This window comes from Cuculus canorus, chromosome 3 (genome assembly GCF_017976375.1).
Source record: "Cuculus canorus isolate bCucCan1 chromosome 3, bCucCan1.pri, whole genome shotgun sequence".
NCBI classification, from domain to species: Eukaryota; Metazoa; Chordata; class Aves; order Cuculiformes; family Cuculidae; genus Cuculus; species Cuculus canorus.
This window is the reverse complement of record NC_071403.1, coordinates 48,329,757-48,354,160: the sequence shown is the minus strand read 5'-3', so window position 1 is coordinate 48,354,160 and position 24,404 is coordinate 48,329,757. Positions and strand designations below refer to the sequence as shown.

Sequence of the window (24,404 nt, the reverse complement as noted above, 5' to 3'; positions counted from 1 at the left end):
AAAAGAATCCCAGCAATTACCTAACCTGCCAACTTTCCAACAAGATAAATGGAAGCACTGTAGCTTGAAGGTGCCTCGGTTTGAATGAGATGCAGTAAGTAAGGTCTCTCTGTTCTTTACAGGCATCATAGATCTGATAGTACTTATAAAAGAAGAATAGAGTTGGTGCCCTGCTGACTAAATTGTCCTCTAGAGGAGTATTAGTTACAGAGCTTCTTTGTTAACTAGGCTGTATGCTTAAACCACTGTGAATTTCTCTTATTAGGAGGCTTTTTAATAGCTTTACATATGGATATGCTAAGTAAATGCAAGCATATCCATGTAATTTACGTGTATAATGTGTACGTGTACAGTATTTTATATATAAATAAATGTGATGTGGAAATTGCACATGACTTCATTACTGTTCTGTTAAACCAAGGTAAAAGCAAGCATTAAAATACTGGTAATAGGAGGACAGTAAGTCGACTTCTGCTCTTTCTGTCTGGGTGCTTCACATACAGTCTTTCTTCTTCTCTTTAATTTCCCAATTAGCTTTTGTAGATAACAGAGGTGTTCTTTGTATGCTGGAAGTTTCCAGTTGCTCACCTACTCAGGCTTTCTACCACAGAGAACTAGGTAAGGCCACAAAGCATGTATTAACAAAAAATACAAAGTAATGATCTGCAAACCCCTCTGCGCAGAAGGACTGGTTCGTTCTAGCCTGCTGCAACGCAAGGTGAAGGTTGTGTAGCACAGCCCAGGCATCTAGATAGGCAAGAGTCTTTCCTGCCGTCCTGAGAGCAACCTCATTATCAGCTTCCCCAACAGGTCTGATGCCTGAATGCTATCATAGCATCCTCACCAGATGAGTTGGTTGTCAAATTCCCCAGCCTGGGAAGGAAATCCAAGTGCTTACACAGAGCGTGCACGGGGAGCGCATGGCACTACAGGTGTGCTGAGCCCGCCTGGCTGCTCCCCCTGCACATACTGGGGGAAGCCTGTGTGGCTTCACTTTTTAAATAGACTGACATCACGCAAGTTTTCGTATTTCTCTTCCACTTTTGTGAAGGAGTTGCATCAGGTCGGTGAGGAAGTCCCTGGAAAGCAGGCACTTGAGGGAATGCCTGGGACTTGTCAGTCACTCCACCCCCGCAGGAGGCTGGGGAAGTCAGATGCGACCTGATGGGAAAAAGGAACTTCATTCCTGTCCACAGGTTTTTCACCCCATGGGGAGATGCTGTGGGGAGTGGTCAGGTTGTGCCTTAGTCTCTGAACAAGATAATTTCATCACAGGCAGTGTTAACTGCTTCGTGGCTTTTTGTCATTTTGACATGTTTGTTTTTCAAGTACTTCATGGTGTGCCGAAACAAATGAAAGCTTTAATCTACACACTCTTTTAAGATCTTTGTTATTCTAAGCGTAAACCCCTGTGTTTTCTATATCTTCTATCAGTTGGGTGCCTATCTGTGTTTTTACACAGAATTTGTATTCCTTTAGAATAGACTCTATTCTGCTGCATTGGGTTTTCGAGGGTTTATTATATGCTTTTTAGCAGCGTTTGTTTTATCAGTGTTTCTTGCAGCATTTGTTACACATCTCAACAGCAGCGATTTGATTCCATTTAAGAATACAGTATTATGTGTGGTAAGGCAGTAATTGCTCACCTCGTTGCCAAATACATTCTACTGTGAAAAATCTCTAGCATTGCCCTGTAGAGTATCAAACGGTGTTATTTCTTGTTTACATTTTCTACAGTTAATAGTTTTGAAAAAGAAGCAATGGAAATAGTCCATTGCCCATTTCACAATTAGATTTCCATTTGTAGGGATTAGGAAGGCTACTCTTGAGTGAATGCAGAGTCCACACATAGACTGAAGTTTCAAACTTAATTTTTGCTTTTCATGTGCTTAATGAAGTACGCGTACAATTTTGTGCTTGTCAGAAAAAGCAATACTAACCCGTGGTGAGAGTTGTGCTTGAAGTATTTGTGGAAATTTATTGGAAATAAGGTCTGCGAGGTGTCCTGCAGAGAACTAACTTGGATGGGTTGTATTTACTACTTTTATGCACAAGGAGGAGTAAGACATGGCATTCTAGGTGGCTTCTAATGAATGTTACTGGTGTTTAAACTGTTAATCCTACTCTTTCCATGCCTTGGAAGACTGACTCTGTCTGTAGGGGAGACTGGCTGTAAGCCTCCCTCATAATGGAGGTAGTCAGCGTTGGGGAGGACTCTTGCTCTGAATACACCACTTTGCATTTCATCCAAGTGCTGTAACTTCTAAATCTAACTTTATTTTTTGTTATGAAAATTAGGCAGCAGTAAGGCTATGCTGAGCAATGCCCTGGCAGAGCCCAGTTCTTCTTGTGCTACTTGGAGTGACGGGTCCTGTTGTCTACAGTACAACCGCTTGCATGAGCCAGACAAGTGAAGTCAGTATTGGATGAAGTAAGACACTCTGTCAACCTAGTTATTGGAAGCCTCGAAGGTCATTTAATGACCTGTTTTTCATGTGAGGTAGCTCTCTGCCTCTTGCTTGCCCTTTAATTCGCTAACAGGACTACTAAGGTGCTCCTTAGCTTGTGCCATGCCAATAATCAGCTGTCTTTGCACTTTTCAGTTTGTATGAGATTTTTCTGTGATGGCTAGGAATTATCATTTTTCCTGATAGTTAAGGGGCACGCACTTGCTTTGTCACAGCATTCTTGGGGTTTTATATCTGATTTTACAATGATTAAAAAAAACCCTAAATGACTCCCACATATCCAAAGGCCAGTGTAACTCCTGTGTTTCAGCTTTAGGGAGTATGCCTAGCAACTCGCAGTTAGAATTCAGATGCACTTTGAACTACAGAGGAAATTTTTCATTGAGAATGCAGCAGTTACAGGCTGAAATGGAGCAACTCTTTAACCATGTGTTCAAATGAAACTGAAGAGAATCTGGAAGTTGTTTTTTGATGGAAACAGAGAAGCAGCCTTCTTTGCTCCTACATGGCTAGCAGGTCCTGGGCTGCAGCTAAGGGCAGGATCTCTTCTTGTGTCTTCTCTGTAAAGTAAGGGAGCTGCATGTGAGTGTTACAAGGGTTGCTATTTTACAACATTCTTCTCTCCTTTTGGTGGTGGTTTAAAGAGGGAAGTGTATAAGCTGTGATTGTATCAGTTGCAAACCCCAAAATGAAATACTGTGTGTAAGTGAAACTGATGTATCATTTTTATTACTTTTAGTATGCTCAGGCAGAATTTGTGGGATTAATTTTGAAAGCTTAATCCAGATGGAAAAAGTTGAATTCAGCGTTGAGTGAATTTGGTTCCGATTCATTTGTTGCCTTTGCTTGTTCTTTTTCTCAAAAGAATTGGAGATTAAGTGGAGAATTGTACATACTATCCTCGATTTCTGCCATCATTTAACTACATGAAGCAGCACTGAAGACAACCTCTCATCTGCTGCAATAAGTAAACAAATGGACCTCATCACCATGCCATCTCTTGAGTCCTGTGGTGTGAGGTTAGTTTATACAATTACTTATATTCTCTTTTTTCCTTTTTTCCTCAGGATTTATCTGGATCCATTGATGACTTGCCGACTGGAACTGAAGCAACTCTGAGCTCAGCTGTTAGCGCATCAGGCTCTACAAGCAGCCAAGGGGAGCAGAGCAACCCTGCACAGTCTCCGTTCTCCCCTCATGCTTCTCCACATCTCTCTGGCATCCCTGGGGGCCCATCGCCTTCACCTGTAGGCTCTCCTGTTGGAAGCAACCAGTCAAGATCTGGTCCCATTTCTCCGGCGAGTATTCCAGGTAAGTTTGTTCCAACAAACAAAATTAAACTGATAGATTTGTTTATTAAATAAATAAATATTCCCATGTTCCAAATTCATTTATTTTCTGAGAATCCTGCGGTTTCATGGTCTTTTTCTGCAAAAAAAAAAGCATACTGAAAGCAGGAGCAAATTCCATCTAAATATCAGCTGCCAAGCCCTCGGAGTGCTCAAAATTCTGAACTTGACTGCACATACATGTTTGATAAAGTGTCTTTATCATAAACCAATGCGAATACTTGATCATAATTTTTGTATTTGGTTCATGTGTCATCTATCTGTCACCAATTTCTCTATATTATTTACAGGGTGTCTTTTTTGGTTTTACTGTGTATTTTTCTTGGGTTTGGCTCTTGAACTTAACGTGTATGGTGGTTTCAGACCCATAGGATGAGGCAGAGATTTTCCAACCCTGTATTCTGGTAATATAATTTCGGACATGAGTACAGAATATTGTGTAAGCTATTTCTTAATATTTGCAAAGGTCAACAAGTTACCCACCAGTAATAATTGAAATGCCAGTGGTGTGCTTGACCTTGCTCTCTTGTGCCACATAAAGTATGACACACAGTCATTCATGCACATTCAGAAGGTTGTGGAAATCTGTTAAGATACCCAGAATTAAAAAAAGCATGCATTAATTCCAGTTCTTACCTTGTTCCCACCCAGCTGGCGTGTTACTTGCAGGCAGTCAGGCAGCAGTGTGTTTTTGGTATTTGAGATGAGTTTATTCTCTTTCTGATGCTCAAGTTTTTTATTATTTTCTGACATTTTGAATAGTAGGGGAATTCCTAAGAGTAGGAGAGTGCTGACATTACCCCAGGGATAACATCAGTTGCTGACAAAACCACAAAAAAATCAACATGGAGCTCAGTTAAAAGAAACAAAAGCACCGATGCCTTTTCATTACATGTGCTATAAACCACATGCACATTAAAATTCAGTGAGTAGCGTGTGTTTCAGTATTCAATACAAAGGTATCTTTATAAAATGTACGTGCCTGTTTGTATACAGAGGTTAAACTAGATAAGCAAAGGGGAGAGTAAGCTTAGTGCACACAGGAATGTTGCATACTAAATGCGGCCTGAGCATGTCAAGCCCTGATGCAGCGTGTAGTTATTTCTTCCCTCTCCAGCCGCTCTGACTGGCAGCATGTGCTCAGGTGGGGGAGGAATAGCGGAAACGGCAGCAGGGTTGGAGTATTTGGATTATGTGCAGTATGGTAGCTTTGTATTTGCAGCGTATTTCCTAGTACATGGTGCAGAAGCCCATCTCTGTTGTTGAGTAAAACCAAATAGTCTGCCTAGCTGGAAAGGTAATATTTTCCCACAGTGAGATTCAGTCAAGTAAATGGATTGGCATTTTAGCAGCCTGATTGCTGAATAGGGAAAGAATGTTGCGACACTGAAAATAGCTTTATTGTAGCCATGATAGATAAGGATGGGAATGTAATAATTTTTATGAAACCAGTTGATCCCTGTGGAGTAAAAATGGAAGAGGTGTGGGCACATAAGTCAGGGTCAGAGTTGCTTCATCATTTCAGCTGAACCCAAAAGCTCATTTTTGTGTCTGACCTCCTGAAAAGTATTTCCTCTTCATAGAAACTGTGCCACCATTTTGCATGGTGGTTTTCTGGTCTGCTGTGGTAACACAAAAGCAACTCTTCCTCAGGAAGGATTTTTATGAATAGTGCTAAATCAAAATCGCCTGCTGCTGGTTCCCCAGTGTGGGCAAGCTCCCAGTCTCTGCAGCTCTTTCGCTAAAGGTGAACTCCCAGGTGTGAACTGATGCAGCTCTCTCCGGAGGGGAGCTGGGAAGCCACGGTAGTGTTGCTGCTGCTGCTGCTGCTGCTGCATTTCTCAAGCTACAAAATGACATGAGCAAGGCTGCTATTTAAAACGCTGCGACTAGTGGGATGCTGCCGGGTGCTGTGGCTTTCAAGCCGTATGAATTAGACTGTGCTTTCACCTAAATGTATTCCCACTATTGTGCTTCATTACTAGGGCTTTGGTAGCATTTTTCGTCAGCCATATTCACAAGACGCTGCGAAGAAGTAGTACAGAGCTTGTTTGCATTTCTGTGGCTGTTTGCAGCCCTCTGGTTGTGGCTCTTTTTAAATATAGATTGTGTAGTACAGCGTCTCGGCTTTAATAATTTTGTTCGCGGCTATTTTCCTCTCCGTTCTCACCCTACCCTTGTTTGTTCTGACCTCATTCCTCTCCTATTACCTCCTGCAATGTTGTGCCACAGCTTCTCCATGTGACATAGATTGGCTCTTTCAATCATTCTCTCTCCAGCAAGTCATTGTAAAATGAGCAGCTGTTGTGTTGCTGATAGCTATGGCTGGGGAAAGCCAAAATGTTGCAGGGGGTTCTTGGTGGGAAGGCCGTTAAAATAAAGGTGTTGCTTTCCCAGGGTTTACTGAAAGAGAAGCGTCCTTTTCCCGATGCCTCCTTCCCTGCAACAAAATTGACGACTAATTTAACATCAAAAGGGCAGACAAACAAACAGCCCCCTATTAAACCTCCCAAATGGCTGATTCTCTTCCACTGCCTGTTTAAGCTGTCTCCCCACCCTACTGCAAGCCTGCCGCCCTGCATTGCTTTCTGCCACACGCTGTGAATTTCACGGGAATGGACTGGCACAGGCAACACTGACATTGGCATGTCCCTAGCTCAGTGGGCATTTCCTTCCTGTGCTCTCTAAAATACTGGATGGATATTTTGTGTGGTAAGTGGCAAACACATATACCGCCTTTGTTTCCATTTGCATTACTGGAATAGACCAGGGAGATTAACCCCTAAGAACAGAAAAAACAACTTTGGTGGGTTTTGCTGAGAAAAAAAGAGTTTTCTCTCAAAGTGGTAACACTTCTTGCTCAGCTACATATTCATTACAGGACTGAAATTCTAGTCTTTTATGATTTTTAGGGATTCAAAATGGCATTCTGATTTCCCGTTAAGTACATCATTATTCTGCTTTGCCAGAAATCCTGATCTCTTTTATTTTGTGGCCATCTTCATAATTAGGGTTCATGTTCTTCCAAAGAATGAGATGAGATGCCCTGCACTGCTTTGGGTCTTGAACTGTGCCTGATTCAACCCTAAACCATTAGTGAAAGCTGACACAGCACATCATCAAAATGCATTGCTGTTGCCAGAAGATTTAGTGGCTGTTAATTTCACTTTTCTCTCACCCTTTTTTTTTTTTTCCCTCCTGCTCCAGCCATTCCGGTTTACTAACAAAGCAAAAATGTAAATAAGCTAAACTCCCCTTTCTCCCATCCTCAGTTTTGATCTCACTGGCCAAAGGCTTTTGTCAGCTCTTTTGCCCATGCGGTGTAAGCAGCAAAATTTTTTAATATTAAGTGTTCTGTGGAAGATTGCTGATAGGCCAGGAATCCTTTAACCCGTGATGGACAAACAGATTTCATACAAGTTAATAGATTCTATTATTTTTAAAACTCAGCAGAAAATTTTACCTGTGTAGAAGAGAAGGATACACTACACTAATAATGAATAGCAAATGCAGTCTTTAGAAATATGTAGAAGTATTTTTTTCACATATCAGTATTTTGGCTTGCAGTTTTAGTACATGTTGCATTTACTTTCTGAACAAACATGCTTATTTTCACTCTTTTAAGCAGCAACTGTGTTACAGTTTTTCTTACAATGGTATGGATGCTTTCTTTCGCAGAGGAGCTTGGATACAGATGGAGTTACAATTTTGAGGAAGAAACCCATGTGTGGATACTCTTCAGTTATGAATGTTACTGCCAATCATCTTAATTAATGCTAAACAGTGGTCAGCACCCTCCTCTGATTAAAAATATTTAATTCTGATAATTACATGAGTAAATGGATGTATTCCATTCAGTTGTCAGTTTTATCTCTACTCTCTGCAAATCTGAAGGTCTTCCTTTTCTGTATTGATCAGTTAGCTAGGTTGAAATCCAGGATCCATCAGAATTGAAACTAGCAAGCGGGGAATGGGATGTTCAGAGAGATCTTGCCTTATTGTGCCTGTTAGTCAGGTGTGGATAGACTAGAGTGACTAAAAGGTTGAGAGAGGAAAAAAATGAGCATAGTCTGTTGTAGTCCAAAAGGACATTTTGATGCAAAAATCTGAATAGGATTGATGCTTTCTTTCATGCCTTATAAGAGGAGACAACTAAAAGTTGAACTGTTTCCAGAAGTGGCTGCAGTAAGTACAAGCCAATCAGTCAGATCTTGTTTTAAATAGGAATTAGGAAAAGTTTTTGCTTGGGATTGAGCTATTCCCCATGCTTACTGTGTTGACCACCACTACTGGTATGTTATATGCCATGGACTCTTTTCAAAAACATTATTTGAGGGGGAAAAGGCTACCATATGGAAGTGAATTTGTAATACTGTATTTTTTGTTGAAGTTTTACAGACACCCTAAAATAATTTCAAAACAAGAAAGGAGATTATAGTCTTGTAAAATGGATATGATCCCCTGTCCAGAAAGATTATTTTAACACTTCTATCAGTATTTCCCCCTTGGCTTCTCCGGAGGCAAAAATCTTGCAACAGCTTGTTGCAAGGAAGATGCATGCTGTTCATTGGCATCCGGACCAGAAAAAAAAACAAAACATGAAATGCCATTGACGTATCTGTGTCCTTAATCACTGCTAATGCACAAAACACCTATTCAGCAGTTTTGCAAATCTAGAATGCTTACAAATGAAATATGTGAATGTTTCACATAGCAGTAGCTTTAAACCCTTTCCTTTGAAGGGTTTGAACAACATTTAGCGGTTTTCTGTCACTTGACGAGAGGGAAAATAAGCAAATTGTAAGGCGCTCTAGCTCGAGGCATTGCTTCTAGCATATGGAGCATCTAACCTGTGATACGTATTAGAATTCAGCCCATGACATAACTGTTGTCTCAAGGCTTCATGAAATAACTAAATAGTCTCAATCTAGTTTCTTGAGGAGAGCTTGTGTTTAACTAAAGGCACTATCAAAACTGCTGTCGTACTCACAGTCTGGCCGGAGAGATCAGGAAGGTGTTCTCTGCATAGGAAGTCTTCCCAGAACAGGTGCAGGAAATAAAATGAGACAGACATGCCTTTCGATTTCCTCCTGTTAGTTTTTCCTGACCACAGAGGGTTTTGTATTCCAGCACAGTCAACCTGCTGTTTTTCATTAGCTCTTAAGTTAAACATCAGATAGAAAAACAATAAATCACCAAAACCAGCATGTCCTGGGTTTTTTTTTTCCTAGAGGTAATTCGGGTGGTTTAGTTTTAAGTGTTTTCAGTTGCTTGATATCTAGTTTATCAATGTTTATATTTCGTGGTCACACATTTCCGTTTCAGTGTTCAATTGTGTTATAAGCCAGTGATAAACGTTTTTGCCCAGTGGACTGCACATCCTGCAGGGTCCGAGGAGCATGGTACTGAGGTTCATCCAGTACCTTACAAGGGCTTCAAGTAAACCTCTCGTGGAACATCAGACCGGTAGCACCTACATCCGTATAGCTGTGCTCCATACCTGGTTTGCCCTCTTGTTGAATCCTGCCAGGCCTGCCTTTGCCATCCTGGCAATTGCCAGTGCAGCAGGGCACAAGTGCTGTGCCTGCCACGACAGCATGAGTACAGCAGGCCATTTCTTGTAGCTCTGTGAGTCATTGGTATCCCTGTGCTGCTACAAATCCACCTAGAGTATGACGGCTGTTGAAATCCAATTAAAATCTTTGCATAATTATGCATGTGCTCTGGTTCACGTAACAAAATTCAAATATACTTAACCACAGCCACCAAGATTTGACAGGTATGTTTGTTGTTAGTTGTAGATGTATGCTTTAAGGCCATCATTGGACAATTATTGTTTACATTTGAGCATTAACGTGTGCATTTCTTTCTAACTTTTTTGCTCAACTCACTACTGGTTTTGTCAAGAAATTTAATACAGTGTGTATTTGGTTTTGAATGTTGGAGTTTTTTTATTCTGTCGTTATTACATGGCTACACATAGATTCTCTTTCCTTCTTTCTGTTGCCAAATAGAGCATTAATTTTTGTGTTACCATAAATTAAAAGGTTATCCTTAACTCCCCCATCCTTTGCAATACTAAGCAGTGATTGATGAGCACATGAGAAAAGTTTCTCACAGTATGTTTTTGGTGTTGTTGACTAATGGTTGTTATACCTAGATAAAATAGACTGTAAAGGTAGGAGGTGGTTTGGTTTCTGTGATGGGGTAGGCTTGCTGTTTTCAGTTTTTTTGTGGACTGTATATCACTGCCAATAGAGATATTTAAAGCAGTCTTCATGCTTCTTAGTCAGTGTCAGACTTGACTAGACGCTTACATGTTGTGTCCCTTCTCAGAAGGAACATGAACAATTGCAAAGATGGCTTGAATTAATTCTGGGCCAGATAGAAAATAGCTGTTTAGCCTCAATAAAAGAACGTTTCCACTACCTCCAGATAATTTTTTTAAAAATGAATGAAAAGCGAGATATTCTCTCTCCTCCTCAGGGACAGAATTCATGCAGGTTGAGCTGCGGCTTGAAAGATTTGAACAGCCCTTTGACAGCATCTCTCCATAGGTAGATATGGAAGTCAAATTGCAAAGTGGGTTTTTAGAAAGCGAACACAAAAGAACAACTTACTCCCGTGGCGAGCTTTTCTGTTTGTTCCCCATCTCCAGATAACAGTGGACTCAAATTATTGTGATGTGTTGATTGATTACAGCCGTTAAGTTTCTTAGTAATCAGTTTCATCACTTATTCTCAATTCACACTTGCACCTTTGATTTTTCTTCCACAACAGGGTGATGTGGGTTGTCGTTGACTAATGAAGAACAGAATTGGTTTCGGCATGAGACAAACGGAATGCCGACACCAATCCCAAAATGCATTAATCTTTAATAATCCACATCTGCATGTTTATAAATGATATAACCAGGGGTTGCTAATGATACTCCCCCCATCCAAACAGAAGCTGACATAGAAGTTGGCTTTTGCAAACTGCATGAGAGGCACGTGGCCGCGCGTGGTGTGTGTGACCTTGTGGAGGGAGCTTGCCGGATGAAAGTTCTCAGTTGATTAAAAATACATGAAGAGTTGCTCCGCTTCTGCACCAGGCTTTGGAGCTTATTGTTGTCGGGCAAGATGAAATATGGCATGATAGATCTTGTCTTTGGGAAGATCAGACCCACCAAATGGTTTTTGGAAGGGAGTTTGCCTCAAGGTGCTTTTATCCTTTATGCATTCAGCCTACTCTTTTCTCCCCTGTCCCTGAGAAGCATTGAGAACAGAGTTGTATAATGTGCAATTTAATGCGATAAGAAAAAATAGATTATCTAAGAGTTTGTTCCTTTTGAGGCTAGTGTCAATGATAACACGTAGTATTTTGCTACTAAAATGCCTGTTAATCACAAGCAGTGAACTAGTATGAGAAGTAGCAAGCCAGGCTAGCAAAACAATTCATTGCCATATATCAGCGCTGCTTCCATTTCCATGTGCTTGCCTGAACTTGAGAGAGTCAGGAGAAATAGGGAGGAGTAAAACTCCATCACTGCTGGTCTTTCGAGTTAATGCTGCCTTATGATGAATATTTATTCTGAGCAATTCTTACATGTAGCTGGATCAAGGGAAAAGAAATATGGATAAGAAACCACAATTTCATTCTTTCTTTGGTATCTTGCATGTTTTCACACTGCAAATATTATAAATGAAAGTTGATATATAATTTTGTTAAAATTTGGCAGTGTTAAGATTAGTAGTGAAGGTTTTTTAATAGGTGGCAAATACTAGAAGTGTATGTCTGCTACATGTTTTGCTTCTCAGGCTCTTAAAAATAGTAGACACGAAAATGAACTGCTTAGAGAAAACCTGTCCTCATTGTTACAAATGCAGTATAGAGAATGGGCATTGATAATGAAAAATTATTCCCTTTGGAACTTGGATTGACTCCCTAAATGGATTTCTAAAGTTTTAAGTTTCAGGTGTGTGTCAGGGTAAGTTTCATTTGTGGAAGAAAGAATTAAGCCAGATATAAGGAAGGAACTACCCTGTTCTTTTTTTAGGAGTTTTTAGCTATTTAGCACATACATCAATTACAATTTTATATTCTGGTTAATTGACATTTTATAATGAAATTGAGAATGTTTTTTCTCTAGCTGAAGCATATGGTTTTTGCATTAACAACCATGTAATGTCGTGTCCCAAGTAATTACGATGACTAAGTCCATGCAACCCTTTGCAATCTTCTACTTTGGTCTAAATGCAAGCAAAACTATCATTTTTATGAAAGGCTTAAAAGGACAGAATAAAAAAATACAGTATGATTGCAGGGTTTGGACCTTTCTCTAAAGAACAGAGACACTTTTTTCAATGGTTTGCGCAAATTTAAGAGAATATAATTTATGAAATCTAAAGCAATTCAGAGGCCCTGTGGAGGTGTGAGAATGCAAGGCAAGCTGCAGCCACGGCCTCTCCCAGCCCCTCTCATCCCAATTCACGCCATCGCTTTGGAGGGACGCAGTGACACAGAGTGCAAAACATGTGAAGGGGTGGTTAAATAAGACTTTAGAGGGAAAAATAATAAAAAAAAAGAAGTCAGTACCAGAGCTTTGAAGAGGTCTGTCTAGTGCAGAGCAGTGAGCGAGTGGGGAAGAAAGGAGCAAGCGCCTCATCTAATCTTTCTCCTGGGGACCCAGGTGGACAAATTGGCAACCCTGTTCACAGCCCTCCCCCACCCTCTCCTTTGTAGCGCAAGAACTGCTAATCGGATCCATGCTGCTGCAACTGTGGTTAGTTATTAACAGAATAAAAGCAGATTTCTTCAAAAGAACGGGTTGAGGAAAACGGCTATACAAAATTGCAAGGTTGTTAGAATCTTAAATGCACAGCAGTCGGTTTTTCCCTATTCTGAATTAGGCAATGAATACGGCCTTTCATCTGTCACTGTGCCCGTTTCTTCAGAAGGCAGCCAAACATTAAGCTTCTCAAACAACAACAAGAAAAAAAAAGAGTTTGAAAGAGGAAAAATATTGGGGAGAAGGAAAAATAGGAAAATGAGAAGGAGAAATCAGGTTTTGTTTTTGTTAATTTGGCCTGGTGAGAGAAATACGAGCTTGCCTTCTCTGTTCAGTTCCTGCGTGCCAGCTGCTGTGAGCCACCATTTCTGAATGCGGGGATTAGAAGAGATTTAACTGGTTGCTATCCTGGGCTGTGCCATTCTGGACCGGCCTCCAGCAGAAATGCCCTGGGCTGAGAACTCTCCCAAGCTTAATGGAAATAAGGCATTAAATGAACATGGAGTTAGGCAGAGGGGAAAGCAGAAAGAATTTGATCCCTCAAAATGAAACTTCTCATAACTGTAAAGTGAAGTTACAGATCTGGGCTGGGTGTTATTGAGGATAGAGAAGCAGTGATCCTTAGATTTAAACTGACTTATGCCTTCGCTTATAAATAAATAAGTGATGCGTGCTTAATTTTGAGAAGCTCTAGTGCCTTCCTGGTTTGCAGCAGGATTTTGAAATTTGTAGGAGAGGAATAGTCCTCAGGCAGACAGGTACTTGCTGTGGCCTACTGGAAATCCATTCATTATTTGGGTGAGTCCAAGCCTCTTGAAGATTTCCATTGACAGCTTGCTTTGGATTGTTGCCAGAATCTGAGCTAAAAATGCTATGGTTCTTCACTGTGGTTCAAATGCAGAGGTGACTTCTGGGTGGGATGTGGATGAAGCAGACCCTCTTGCGGGGGCTGCTGCTGCTCTCCCATCCCCTCCAAAGCAAAGTGAGTTTGCACCTTCAGACACAATATATTTGCTTTCTCGCCCCTTGCCACTCAGCCCATTGTCAGTTTAGGCAGTACTAACAATGGTTTCACTTAATACTCCTGAATATTTGTTAGAAGTCTTCATTCCTTACTCAGAGGTTACACAGCCTGGGAATAAAACTTTAGATGTCTCAATTTGGCAGAGCCCAGTTTCAGCTTCTCAATTCATTTTCGAAAGAAGTTCGTAATATAATGTATTATTCTGTAGTGAGGGTGACATTTGGATGGTGTTCCATAAGTAATACCTTGGGACTACACGCTGACTAATGAGGATGAAACAAAATATGGAATAGCTACCTCATCCTGTCAGTGTCAACTTTGGTTTGAATTAAATGTTAAATCATGTGAAACAAGTAGCTTCTGGTCATGAAATGAAGATGTTCATAGTATTGCATGTGTGCAGAGAAAAGTCAGAGCTGGGGTTCTGCAGGCTGCCTTGGCTCAGTGTTGCATTTTTTAATGGCGATTTGAGAGCAATTTAGCACTTAGGTTACGGTGACATCTCTGGAACCTGCTCACAACCCGGTACTTGATATAGTAAATGTAACACAAATATGGAAAATAAGATGAAGTGTAAGTTTCAAGGATTAGTAGTCTGAGAATTATATACTTGGATGAAAGGAGAGGTGGATTTTTAACCTTTTGTTGATTTTATATGAAATGTGAGTGATACTCATGGATTTAGTGGGATGTCCCTGCCTATGGCTGGGGGGTTGGTACTAGATGATCTTTTAAGGTCTCTTCCAGCCCTAACTATTCTATGATTCTATGATTTTAGGGAATCTTGTGTCTTTGGAGCATGATGCATTTCTTTTAAGAGGTAATACAGAAAACCAGGTTCAAGCCCAACAACAGTCTTGGTAACTTTTTGTGATGTGGAGCATAGCATGTCTGGCTTAAGTTGGTAATCTGCATGTTTACAGACATTTTGCACCACTGCATCAGAACTAATCAGCCACTTTCAGTCTCACCTTCAGCAAGCCACACAGCCAGCCACCAAAAGCATCCCAAGACAAGAGGGCTGCAGGCTTGCTCCCGAGCTCCCAAGTTGGACAGGTGGAAGTGGTCTCAGTGAGCAGGTGGCAGTGGATTACCAGCACTGCTGTTGTTAGCAAGGGGGCACCAGTTGCATCATGGCACTGAGCAGAGCCCTAAGGCTTGGTTAGATCACGCTTGACTCTGCGTAACCCCCCCAGAGTGATTCAGCAGGGCCATGGCCACTGTATCTGAAAGGGTCCTTATGTCACTGGCCTTTCAGAGCATCTGTGCTCAGATTACTGTATAGATACAAAGAAGGGTTTTATTTTGCACATCTTAATTTGGGGGAATATGCAGGCAACCCTGGGTTCTCCTAGGATGAATAAGTCATTTTAAAAATACTGTGAATGCAACAGGGAGCTTAGCTACAATGCATAAATTAAGGAAGAAAATAATCTTTATTCTTAAGGGGACGTAGGCATTTTAAGATGAAAGAGATAACACAAACCACATGACCAGTTTCCTTTTATGCCACCCATAGAAAAATTTCTTTCCTTTGAGGTCATTTGCACCTCACTTCCAATTTCCTGAAAAGCTCATTTAAAACAATCCCATATAGAAGCCTGTTTATGATCTTTCATTTCTGATGTAGGGGACCCAAGACCCTGAACATCCCTTCCGGTCTGTGAGCCTTTACTGTCACATTGATTGTGTGATATAATCCCATTGTTTTATCAGATTTCATCTTAATCACTAGGTTTCCTGGATCTCATTATTCCTAAAGGGATGTTGTTTCAAATTCCTGTAATGGTTTGATTATCATCCTAAACATCATGCTCTTTTTCTTCCCTGGTATTTAGCTGCAAATATGTTTTTAAAAAGAAGTCAGAAAATCACAGCTTTAGTTTTTGCCATGCTAAATAATACTCGTGCTTTCAGCCTCCTGTCATGTCATGCTGGTAGCTGTTCTTGGTTCCCATTCTGGTTGTCATTAAGCTTCTGGTTTTATCTGTATGAAGGCTCACCGGTGACACGTCAGCAGTGGAGTTGTTTCCTTGTCTCTACTGGAAACAGTTCTCCTAGTTCATCCTAATAATAAATTTGTTTGATTCAGGGTGACATCAAATGGTTAGTTATAACTGCTTGTAGATTATAACCATTTGTGGGTCAACAAATATGGTCAGATTTTCCTTCCTTTCCTTCTCCTGTTTCTAACTGATCACTCTACAGATCTTCAGTTAGAAAAGGCCTATCTCTGGTCTGTGAGTCTAAATGTTTGCATTTTTGTTACTCCAACCCAAAACGTGGTCCAGTTTCTTACATAGTATTTTGATCATCTTCTGTATTGTCATTAATCCAGTCCTAGCTCTTAATTCCTAAATTAGATTGAGAATTGTCCCAGAGACAATTCACAAAATCTTTAACTTCTGCCTTTCCTTCTCCAGCCTAATGTTCCCTTTTCAACACAGGCTGTGATCAGTCCCCTGCCATCCTGTTTCCCAGTTTGTTACGAATCTTAAAATGTCTGTACTGATATCCCTCCTTCCCTCCTTAACTAGTAATTTCCCAGGGGGAACATGTTATCACTGAAGTGCTTTCTTGATTCAATTGTTTAGGCAGAAATCTGTGAGGTATTGTCCAACTGGCGCGGGGTGCCACTGCTGAGCATCCTCCAGTGTCATTACAGTGAAGGTAGCAGAGAGCCTTCAGCGTGTTCAAAATCATTGCTGATTTGGGCTGTAATTCATTGTAGGGACCCCTCCTCAGCAGGATATCAAAGGTCTGTTCTTTCTTTCTGTGTTGGCTCTAAGGAATTTACTCTTTACACTTTAACTGCAGATTTCATGGCTGTAGTCATAATGCAGTTGCCATTTAGTACTTTGCTCAATCCACCTTTTTTAAAGGTGTGATGCAGTCTCTCCTGACTATTTCAAGCACAGATTTTCAAAGTCTCATGCAAAATGTTTAAAAGCATTTCTGACATAATTTTAAAAATTAGAAGACCAGCTTACAACTGTGCTATTAAATGTTTTTAAATTATCTTACCTCTCAACTGACTTTACTTAGTTTTTTAAAAATAGCAGACAAGATATTAGGTAGGCTGCTGGTTTTGGTAAGTTTAACAACTAATTTTACAAGATAGCTATGTAAATTTGAGTATCATTTTGCTCTTCTGTTAAATCTGGGTGAAAGAACTAGTGTGGCAGCATCTATCCTTTTCACATGCATCATTGTCCTTGCTGTGATTTTGCGTAATAAAAACATTATGAAACATTGGTAGTATTCACTTTGCGTAGGTTTTGGCAGGTGGAGTATCTCACCAATGTGGCAACAATACTATACACATCATAGGAAAAAGTTACCCCTGTTTAAACTTGCATCTGTGTATCATTGGGTCAAAGGAGGCAGTAGTCTGCCTGTGAAAGAAATTGTTGAGGTTTTTCCCTCTCTTAAATAGCTGTAGAATTTCTGTTCAAAAAGAAAAAAGGTTGGTTTTCTTTTATAGAACTTTTCCTTCCCCAATAAAATACAAAAGTCTGTTCATGTATTATTTAAAGTGTCTTCCAAGAATCCCAACTACAGTACTGTTTGAAAAAGAGGAGGATTAATATCATTTAAAAGAAAGAAATGGAAAATCTTCAAGATTATTTCTTTTCATGACTAAGAAACTTTAAAAGCACGGCAGACAGAATCTTTAAAGGTTTTTAAAGTCCTGTCATCAGCTCTCAGTCAATAGGAGTTAGATACCCAAATTAAGAGTTCAGTTGGAGTCTTCAAAGGTATTTGGGCACTTAACCTCCTTTTACCATTCACATCACTTCTGAAGATAAAATGGCAGTTGACTGAAAACATTTTGGTGTGATACTTTAATGTCCAGCAGCTGGATAATTTGTAGCATCCACTGATAATTAGCATAATGGCCACTTCTCTTGCACGTTCTTTACTTGTTAGAATATCTGTAGAGTCGGTCTTGTTTATGAAATTGTTTTCATTGGTGAAACAACAATTTTGTTTTGAAGCTTTTCAATACAGAAGAAAATCAGAAATAAACTTAAAACCCGAACTAATAAAAACTTTAATGTTTGCAGAGGCTGATAATTTCAGTATATTTGCAAAACTCCCAAGTCTCTATTCCCTAAGGACACAGATGAAAACAATTTCTTTGTAACATGTCCTGCACGCACTGTTCTACGCTTTAACTTTCCCAGTCCATGCCTGCACATTTGTCTGTGCAGGATAAGGCTTCTGCCTAATAACTGAAGTTATTATCAAAGTAAAAAAATTAAAGGCCATATATAAATATACTCAATCTGTTGCCTAGCATAGATGTTCCATGCACTATTAAATTCTCTCAAAGTTTGCCAAGCCTCCACCTAAAGGGGGTCCCACTGGGAGCTGCACGGTGCAGGCTACCCTTGCCTTCAGTATACTATTTTTCTTTTGTATTTGTAAAAATCTTATATGGTTCAGATCTACTTGAAATGTTCTGTCTGATGGCGGTGCCTCGGGCATACACAGTGAAAGTGGCAATGCCCTGTGTTAACATGGAATTGCTGTTTGTTTACAGTCTTGAGTCACTGAATCCTTCCTGTCAAGCAGAAAGCGTTCATTATAATGCAGGCACTTAACAATCTCCACAGCCTGCTTTTGAGTGACATCAAAACATAAGCTGGAATATTATTGTCATATGCCTTAGAGTTCATGAATGGGCCGTGGATCCTGAAGCCTCAGGCGCTGAGTGGCATGTTTGGTCTTTTGGAGGAGCAATTCTGCCTCTAGTCCAGCATTTGCATCTCTGAGACAGTTGTCACAGCTGCTCCCAGTAATGTTGACTGTCATGTTTTTTAGTGCAAATGCACCTCTTCTGAATAGCTAGGCAGTGGTTACACTCCACATTTTATAGATTTTCTTTTTGTTCTTTATCAATCTGGCGTTGCTTTAGAGTCAGTGCTGAGAGCCGGTTGCTTTGAGGCTGACAAGTGGATAGGGCAGAGCAAACACGTTTGCTTTTACCGCATATACGTCCAGCTTGGGGCCCTTCATCACTCTGAAGAAAGAGCAGCCCCTGCTGCCCCTGTCAGCCCAGCTGCCAGTGCCAGGACCATCCTTGGCATTCTCACTCCCATCACTGTGGAGGGGTGACTGCTGAGCAGGAGGAAATGAGTCTCAGCAGGCACAAATCTATTGCCTGTGTTTTTATTCTTTCCATTTCTTTCAAACAGAAAACAAACTGAGCAGGTTATGAGAATGAGAGATATAAATGTCTGCTGCTCTCTGTACTGTGTTCATCACTACAATGTCTAAATGGTTAAAGTATGTATTTGCTGCCTAACCTGAGATGGTCTTCAAGTCGCTTGAGCTGTCAAGGGAAGGTGTGCCTCACACCAGCAGTTGAGAGGAGTCCCAGGGAATATCCAAGTCTCATTCTTGCTCCTGCTCAGGCTGTGGCAGGTTGGCTGTTTGGCACGAGACCATTGGGACATTGTGCAGCGAGAGGGTGGTAGCATGGACCTCCCTGCTTGATGTAGGGTGGAATGGTGACTCAGAAGAGTGACTGCATCAGTGCAATAGGCACCTGCTATATTATCTAGTATTACTGAAAGGGAATGGTTCATGTCCTGAGCCTCACAGGCAGTACCATGAATGCTGTTCTTCTTTGGGAGGATAAACTATGTGGGTATCTTTTGAATGAGGCCATAAAAATGGGTCTATCTGTTCTGGATGGATATTTTAATTAGCAAATATTGTCCTTTTGCTTTTATTTGAATAGTAAGATAACCCTTCTCTGTCTGATCTCTTTCAGACTTCCTTCACTTTCACCATCTGTACCTACATATTATTCTTTATTCCCCTGTTCTACGTGGAGATTCAAATAATATTAAAACTACTGATTCACTGAAATACTATTTAAACTGTTGTTGTTAGTCATTTTTGTATTGACTGAATTTTTCATTGGTAATATTGTTGGCAGCAGTCCACGTCTGCCTGGCTGGAGGCCAGTTTAAGCTCGGCAGGATGAGTCCTATTGTTCAGCAGACTTGGATTTTGTTAAACTCTCTAAAAGAAATATGTGTCAGGAGATTTGCAGCTATAAATTGGATCATGTCGGTGAGGTTGGGAACTCGCTCAGTACGAAACTGAACATTTCGCCATGCCTATTGCTAAATATGTTTATGAGTATATGTTTATAAAGGGAAAAAGTAGGAAAAGACTGAAAAAAGCTAGATCTGTTCTTGAGCTCTGTCATTACCTTATACAGCTGGCACTTTCTTTGACGTTAAGTGGTTGAAAAATGCAGCAGGTTGGTTTTGTGCATTGCAATGCTAAAAGCAAGTCTATTTTCCCTTTTTTCTCTGTGTGTTACAGGCAGTCAGATGCCACCGCAGCCTCCTGGCAGCCAGTCAGAATCCAGCTCCCACCCTGCCTTGAGCCAGTCACCAATGCCACAGGACCGAGGTTTGTTAGGTGTTGGGGCTTTTTTAGTTGGTGCCAAATGCAGCCTTCATTTTAAGTCACACATTAGCAATGTGAGATTTCCTGGTATTTCTTTTCTTTTCTCAGGGAAAATAATGACAGTCCGCATTGTAAAAGGCTCAGGGGTTTTCTTCTCTGGGGAGAGAGCAATTGAATAGCAGGTTTTATCAAAATGTAATTGGAAACAAGGCTTTCTCAAAATACAGTGAATGCCCACAGTATAAAGGCAGTTTGCTGTAAATACTTGATTCATATCCTAGAGAATTCAACTTCTCGTTGTCTGTCTTGGTATTAAGACGTACAGAAATACTGCAGCAAAGCAGTTTTGTTACTTTAAAATTCTCATCTCTGATATCTTTGCATGGACATTATAGCTAATCCTCTAGCCAGTGCTAGAAATAAAAATATCTTTAAATATAAAGGGAAATCAACTGTTTGGGTCAAATGGTTCAAAGATTTGGAAGTCTTGCAAGGGAAAACCTTGCAGGCAACAGCACTGTTCTGAAAGAGTGCTTCCTAGTAAGTGGTCACAAAATAAATAGCTTTTTTCCCCCCTTGATGTTACCATTTATAAACTTTAAGCCCTCTTCCTTTTGCCTCCTTCCTTCCTAGCTCATTAAACACAGTTGTTACAGCTCTGTTGCGTGGCCATGCGATCAACTGCTGTAAACTGGGCATCCTGTCCATGCAGTGGTTAACATGTGCCAGCGACAAGCTTGCAAAAGAGACATGATAACTGTGATAAACATTGAGTTATTTATGAAATGCCCCTCCTAAAATGTCTTGCTACCAGAAATATTCCAAGAAGCACCATATGGGGATACCATAAATACTAGAAGTTTTCTCACAGCGAAACAAGTTGAACTCACAGAATGGCAAATTTCTGGGATAGCATCCAGGAGGAAAGAACTAAGAGGACTAACAAAAAAGAGGAAAGAGTCTTAATTTTTGCTGATTTTCTGTGCTTGATGTCCCTTCCTCCAGGGATATTGATTAATGAGAACATGAAACACACAATCCCAAACTCAAGTTATTTATTTTGTTACCTTTTCAGGTCGTTCTTTATACACAGTTTACTGCAGGGACTTATTTTCTCCTTAAAAAATTTTTAGAATGAAGTATGTTTGGTGAAAAATGAATGGTCTCAGTACCCAATACAAATACGTGATGTTTTGTGACATGGATGGTCACAAGACTGTGTGAATGGATCAGATTGAGGCTTTGAAGACCCAAGCATCTCAGAAAGATGTTTGTACTTCCTGGCACAACTAGGTCTTGGCACAAACTGTTGCACTGCCCAGCACGAGTTATTTTTGCAGTGTGTGTTCCTCACCTGGCTTTGGGAGATGAGTTAGGCAGGTCTGACCGAGCTGGAAGGACCGAACCTCTGTTGCTGCTGTAGAACAAAACTGGAGGTCATTGTATGGTCAGGAAAGGCAGTGGAGTGCCCAAGAGTCAAAACAGAGAAGACAGCTGCCACAGCTGGGAAGTCAAACAAGTAAATAACAGCGAGAGAAATAAAATTTACAGATTGATTTAGTCTGGTACTTCCTCTGTGCAGGGAGGATGAGAATTATGGGTATGGTCTTGGACAAAGTCAATTTTCTGAAGTTGCAATGTTTGCATTCTTCATATGCAAAATCAGGTTTGATATGCATGATCGTTGTGACCCAGCTTGTACAAGAAGTCCATTTGTTTCATGCAGCAGATATGAAATTTGTAACTAGCTGGGTCATATTGATTTTGCGGAACATGTTCCCCAAAGCTTCTCTAAAGTCTGCGCTATATGCACATAAACATGCATGCATTCCCTTTTGCGCCCTGTCATTGATTAGAGGCTCCTTTGAAATGGAAAATTTCACCTTTTAAAAAGGCTCTTACATTAGTTGATTCCTTTGCTTGCTTGAACTGGTTTCTACTGAACTTGAAGAAAGGAAGGAGGGGGGAGTGTTGGGGACTCAGAGGGAAGGTGCTTGTCATTTACTGATAAAAACCTGAGCAGAAAATCGTTGCTGCTAAGGACACCCGACAGTAATTTAAACTCTTGGCTTACTGATACACTTTCTTCCAAAAGAAAAGAAAAGAAAAGAAAAAAAACCCAAAGAAAACGAAAACAAAAAACCCAGAGACCCTCCATAGGATAAAGTAAAGTTGTTTTGGTTTAGCACTTTGTTTAACACTTCTTCCCTTGTTTAGAGAGAGAATTGAATGAACAAAAGAGCAGAATCCTCCCCTCTCAATACTTGAAAACAAAGTTATTTACCAGATATCATGAGGCTTCATTGATGGGTAGAGTCTGAGCTGTAGCACATCTGGATGCTAAACCGCTACCTGGAACCATTAAGTTTACTCTTATTTATTCTATTATGAAAGTGTTTGATTATATTTTACCCTACTTTCCATGGTTACTCGGCACCCAGCTGGGATTTTTATGTTTGCCTGCCTAAGGCTGTACATCCCCTGTCATACAGTGCAGCATGAAGCAATGAGCATATTTTTACATATACGTTCTGCATGTGGAAGAAGGGGAGTCGTAATGTAGGTGCATATGTACAGCAATAGGAATTTCTTGGGGGATTGGATTTTCTGTGCCCTCAGCTTGTATTCTGTACAGCTTATTCCATATTTTTTGTAATAAGTATAAAAATGCTTACTTTATAAAAATACTTAGAAAATGTGTCCTACTCAAGTTGTAGGATATTTGAACCTGGCTCAGCGTTGGTAGAGTGTACTATTTTCTAGGCAGCCCACTTCTGTTCTTGTCCCAGAATCAGCAACCAGCCACTGTTGTTTATTGTTTATGCAATGACACTTTTTCAGTTCTACCAACACATGTTGTCTACCTAGGCAAGAAGAAATTGCACGTACCTTTGTGTGCATAACTTATGTCTCAGCTGATGTGTCTTTTGAAAGTACTGGGACTTAAAGTCAGTCCCATATACCTTAATGGCCTGTCGGAGCCAGAGAGCTCTGGAGACAGAGAGAGCAGGCCATGCAGGATTTGGTCAGAAGTATTTTGGAGAAGCAGGAGTAGCCACGCCCGCTCAGCTACACGTGCATTTAACTTCCTCTGAACCCCAGCAGTTACCATTACTTGGGGATACCACATGCAATGCTGTAGGCTTGGGAATGAATGGCTTGAAAGCTGCCCAGCAGAAAAGAACGTAGGGACGTTGGTCGATAGCTGGCTGAATATGAGCCAGCAGTGTGCTCAAGTGGCCAAGAAGGCTGGTAGCATCCTGGCCGGTATCAGAAATAGAGTGGCCAACAGGACCAGGCAAGTCATCATCCCCCTGTACTCAGCACTGGTGAGGCTGCATCTCAGATACTGTGTTCAGCTTCTGTCCCCTCAGTACAAGAAGGATATTGAGCTGCTGGAGCGTTTGCAAAGAAGCTGGTGAAGGGTTTGGAGCACAAGTCTTATGAGGAGCGGCTGAGGGAAGTGGGGTTGTTAAGCCTGGAGAAAAGGAGGCTGAGGGGAGACCTTACTGCGCTTTACAACTACCTGAAAGGAGTTTGTGGTGAGGGGAGTGTTGGTCTCTTCTCCCAATTGATAGGATGAGGGGAAATGGCCTCAAATTGCACCAGAGGAGGTTTAAACTGGATATTAGGAAATATTACTTCACCAAAAGGGTTGCCAAATATTGGAATAGGCCGCCCACGGAAGTGGTGGAGTCACCATCCCTGTAGGTGTTTAAAAGATGTGTAGATGTGGTGCTGAGGGGCATGGTTTAGTGATGGACTTGGCTGTGTGGATTCAATGATCTTGAAGATCTTTTCTGACTTAACTGATTCTGGGATTCTGTATGAAAACGTAGTCTAATTAAGCTAGTTGTGGTAACTTGCTGTGCTTTTGTCGGGGGAAGGGAATGCATGTTTCGCTCTTTGTTTCTGATACAGGTGCTCCAGATTTTTCTTCTACTGTGATCAAAAGTAGGGGTTTGATTATTGATAGTTATTGAAGTCAGAGCTTTTTTATAAACTTTAGTTAGATCAGCTCCTAGAGGCAGGGCAGTGGTAATACCATAGCTGTCATAACCATTTGGCAAATAATTAAGGCACACAGTTGGCTGAGTTCCCTGAATTCATCTGGACTAATCTCATATATTTTGGAAATTGCACTTTGAGAATGTCTTTAGTACCAAAACCCCTCAGTGGCTTAGAAGCTATTTGTTAGAATCAAGTAGTAATGCATCATATCCAAATTGAACATCTAAATCAGTTTCTTGAAGCTGCAGAATGAAAAAGAAGCCTTCCATCCTGGCCATTAACTTAGTATACTCCTGCTCTTACTTTTGTAATATAATGGAGATGTCCATCTGCACATATGAATACTCACC

At 40.7% G+C, this 24,404-nt stretch overlaps 1 protein-coding gene across 8 annotated transcripts in view; it reads left to right on the top strand.

The window, feature by feature from the left end:
• Positions 1 to 24,404, top strand: part of ARID1B (AT-rich interaction domain 1B) — a 336,332-nt gene that overhangs the window by 231,358 nt on the left and 80,570 nt on the right. For 7 of the 8 annotated variants that reach the window (XM_054061622.1, XM_054061624.1, XM_054061619.1 and 4 more), the window contains 2 exons: positions 3,536 to 3,779; positions 19,957 to 20,046. In XM_054061622.1, coding sequence (XP_053917597.1) covers positions 3,536 to 3,779; positions 19,957 to 20,046 — 334 coding nt within the window. The remainder of the gene's footprint in view (positions 1 to 3,535; positions 3,780 to 19,956; positions 20,047 to 24,404) is intronic. The other variant, XM_054061620.1, reaches the window with a different exon arrangement.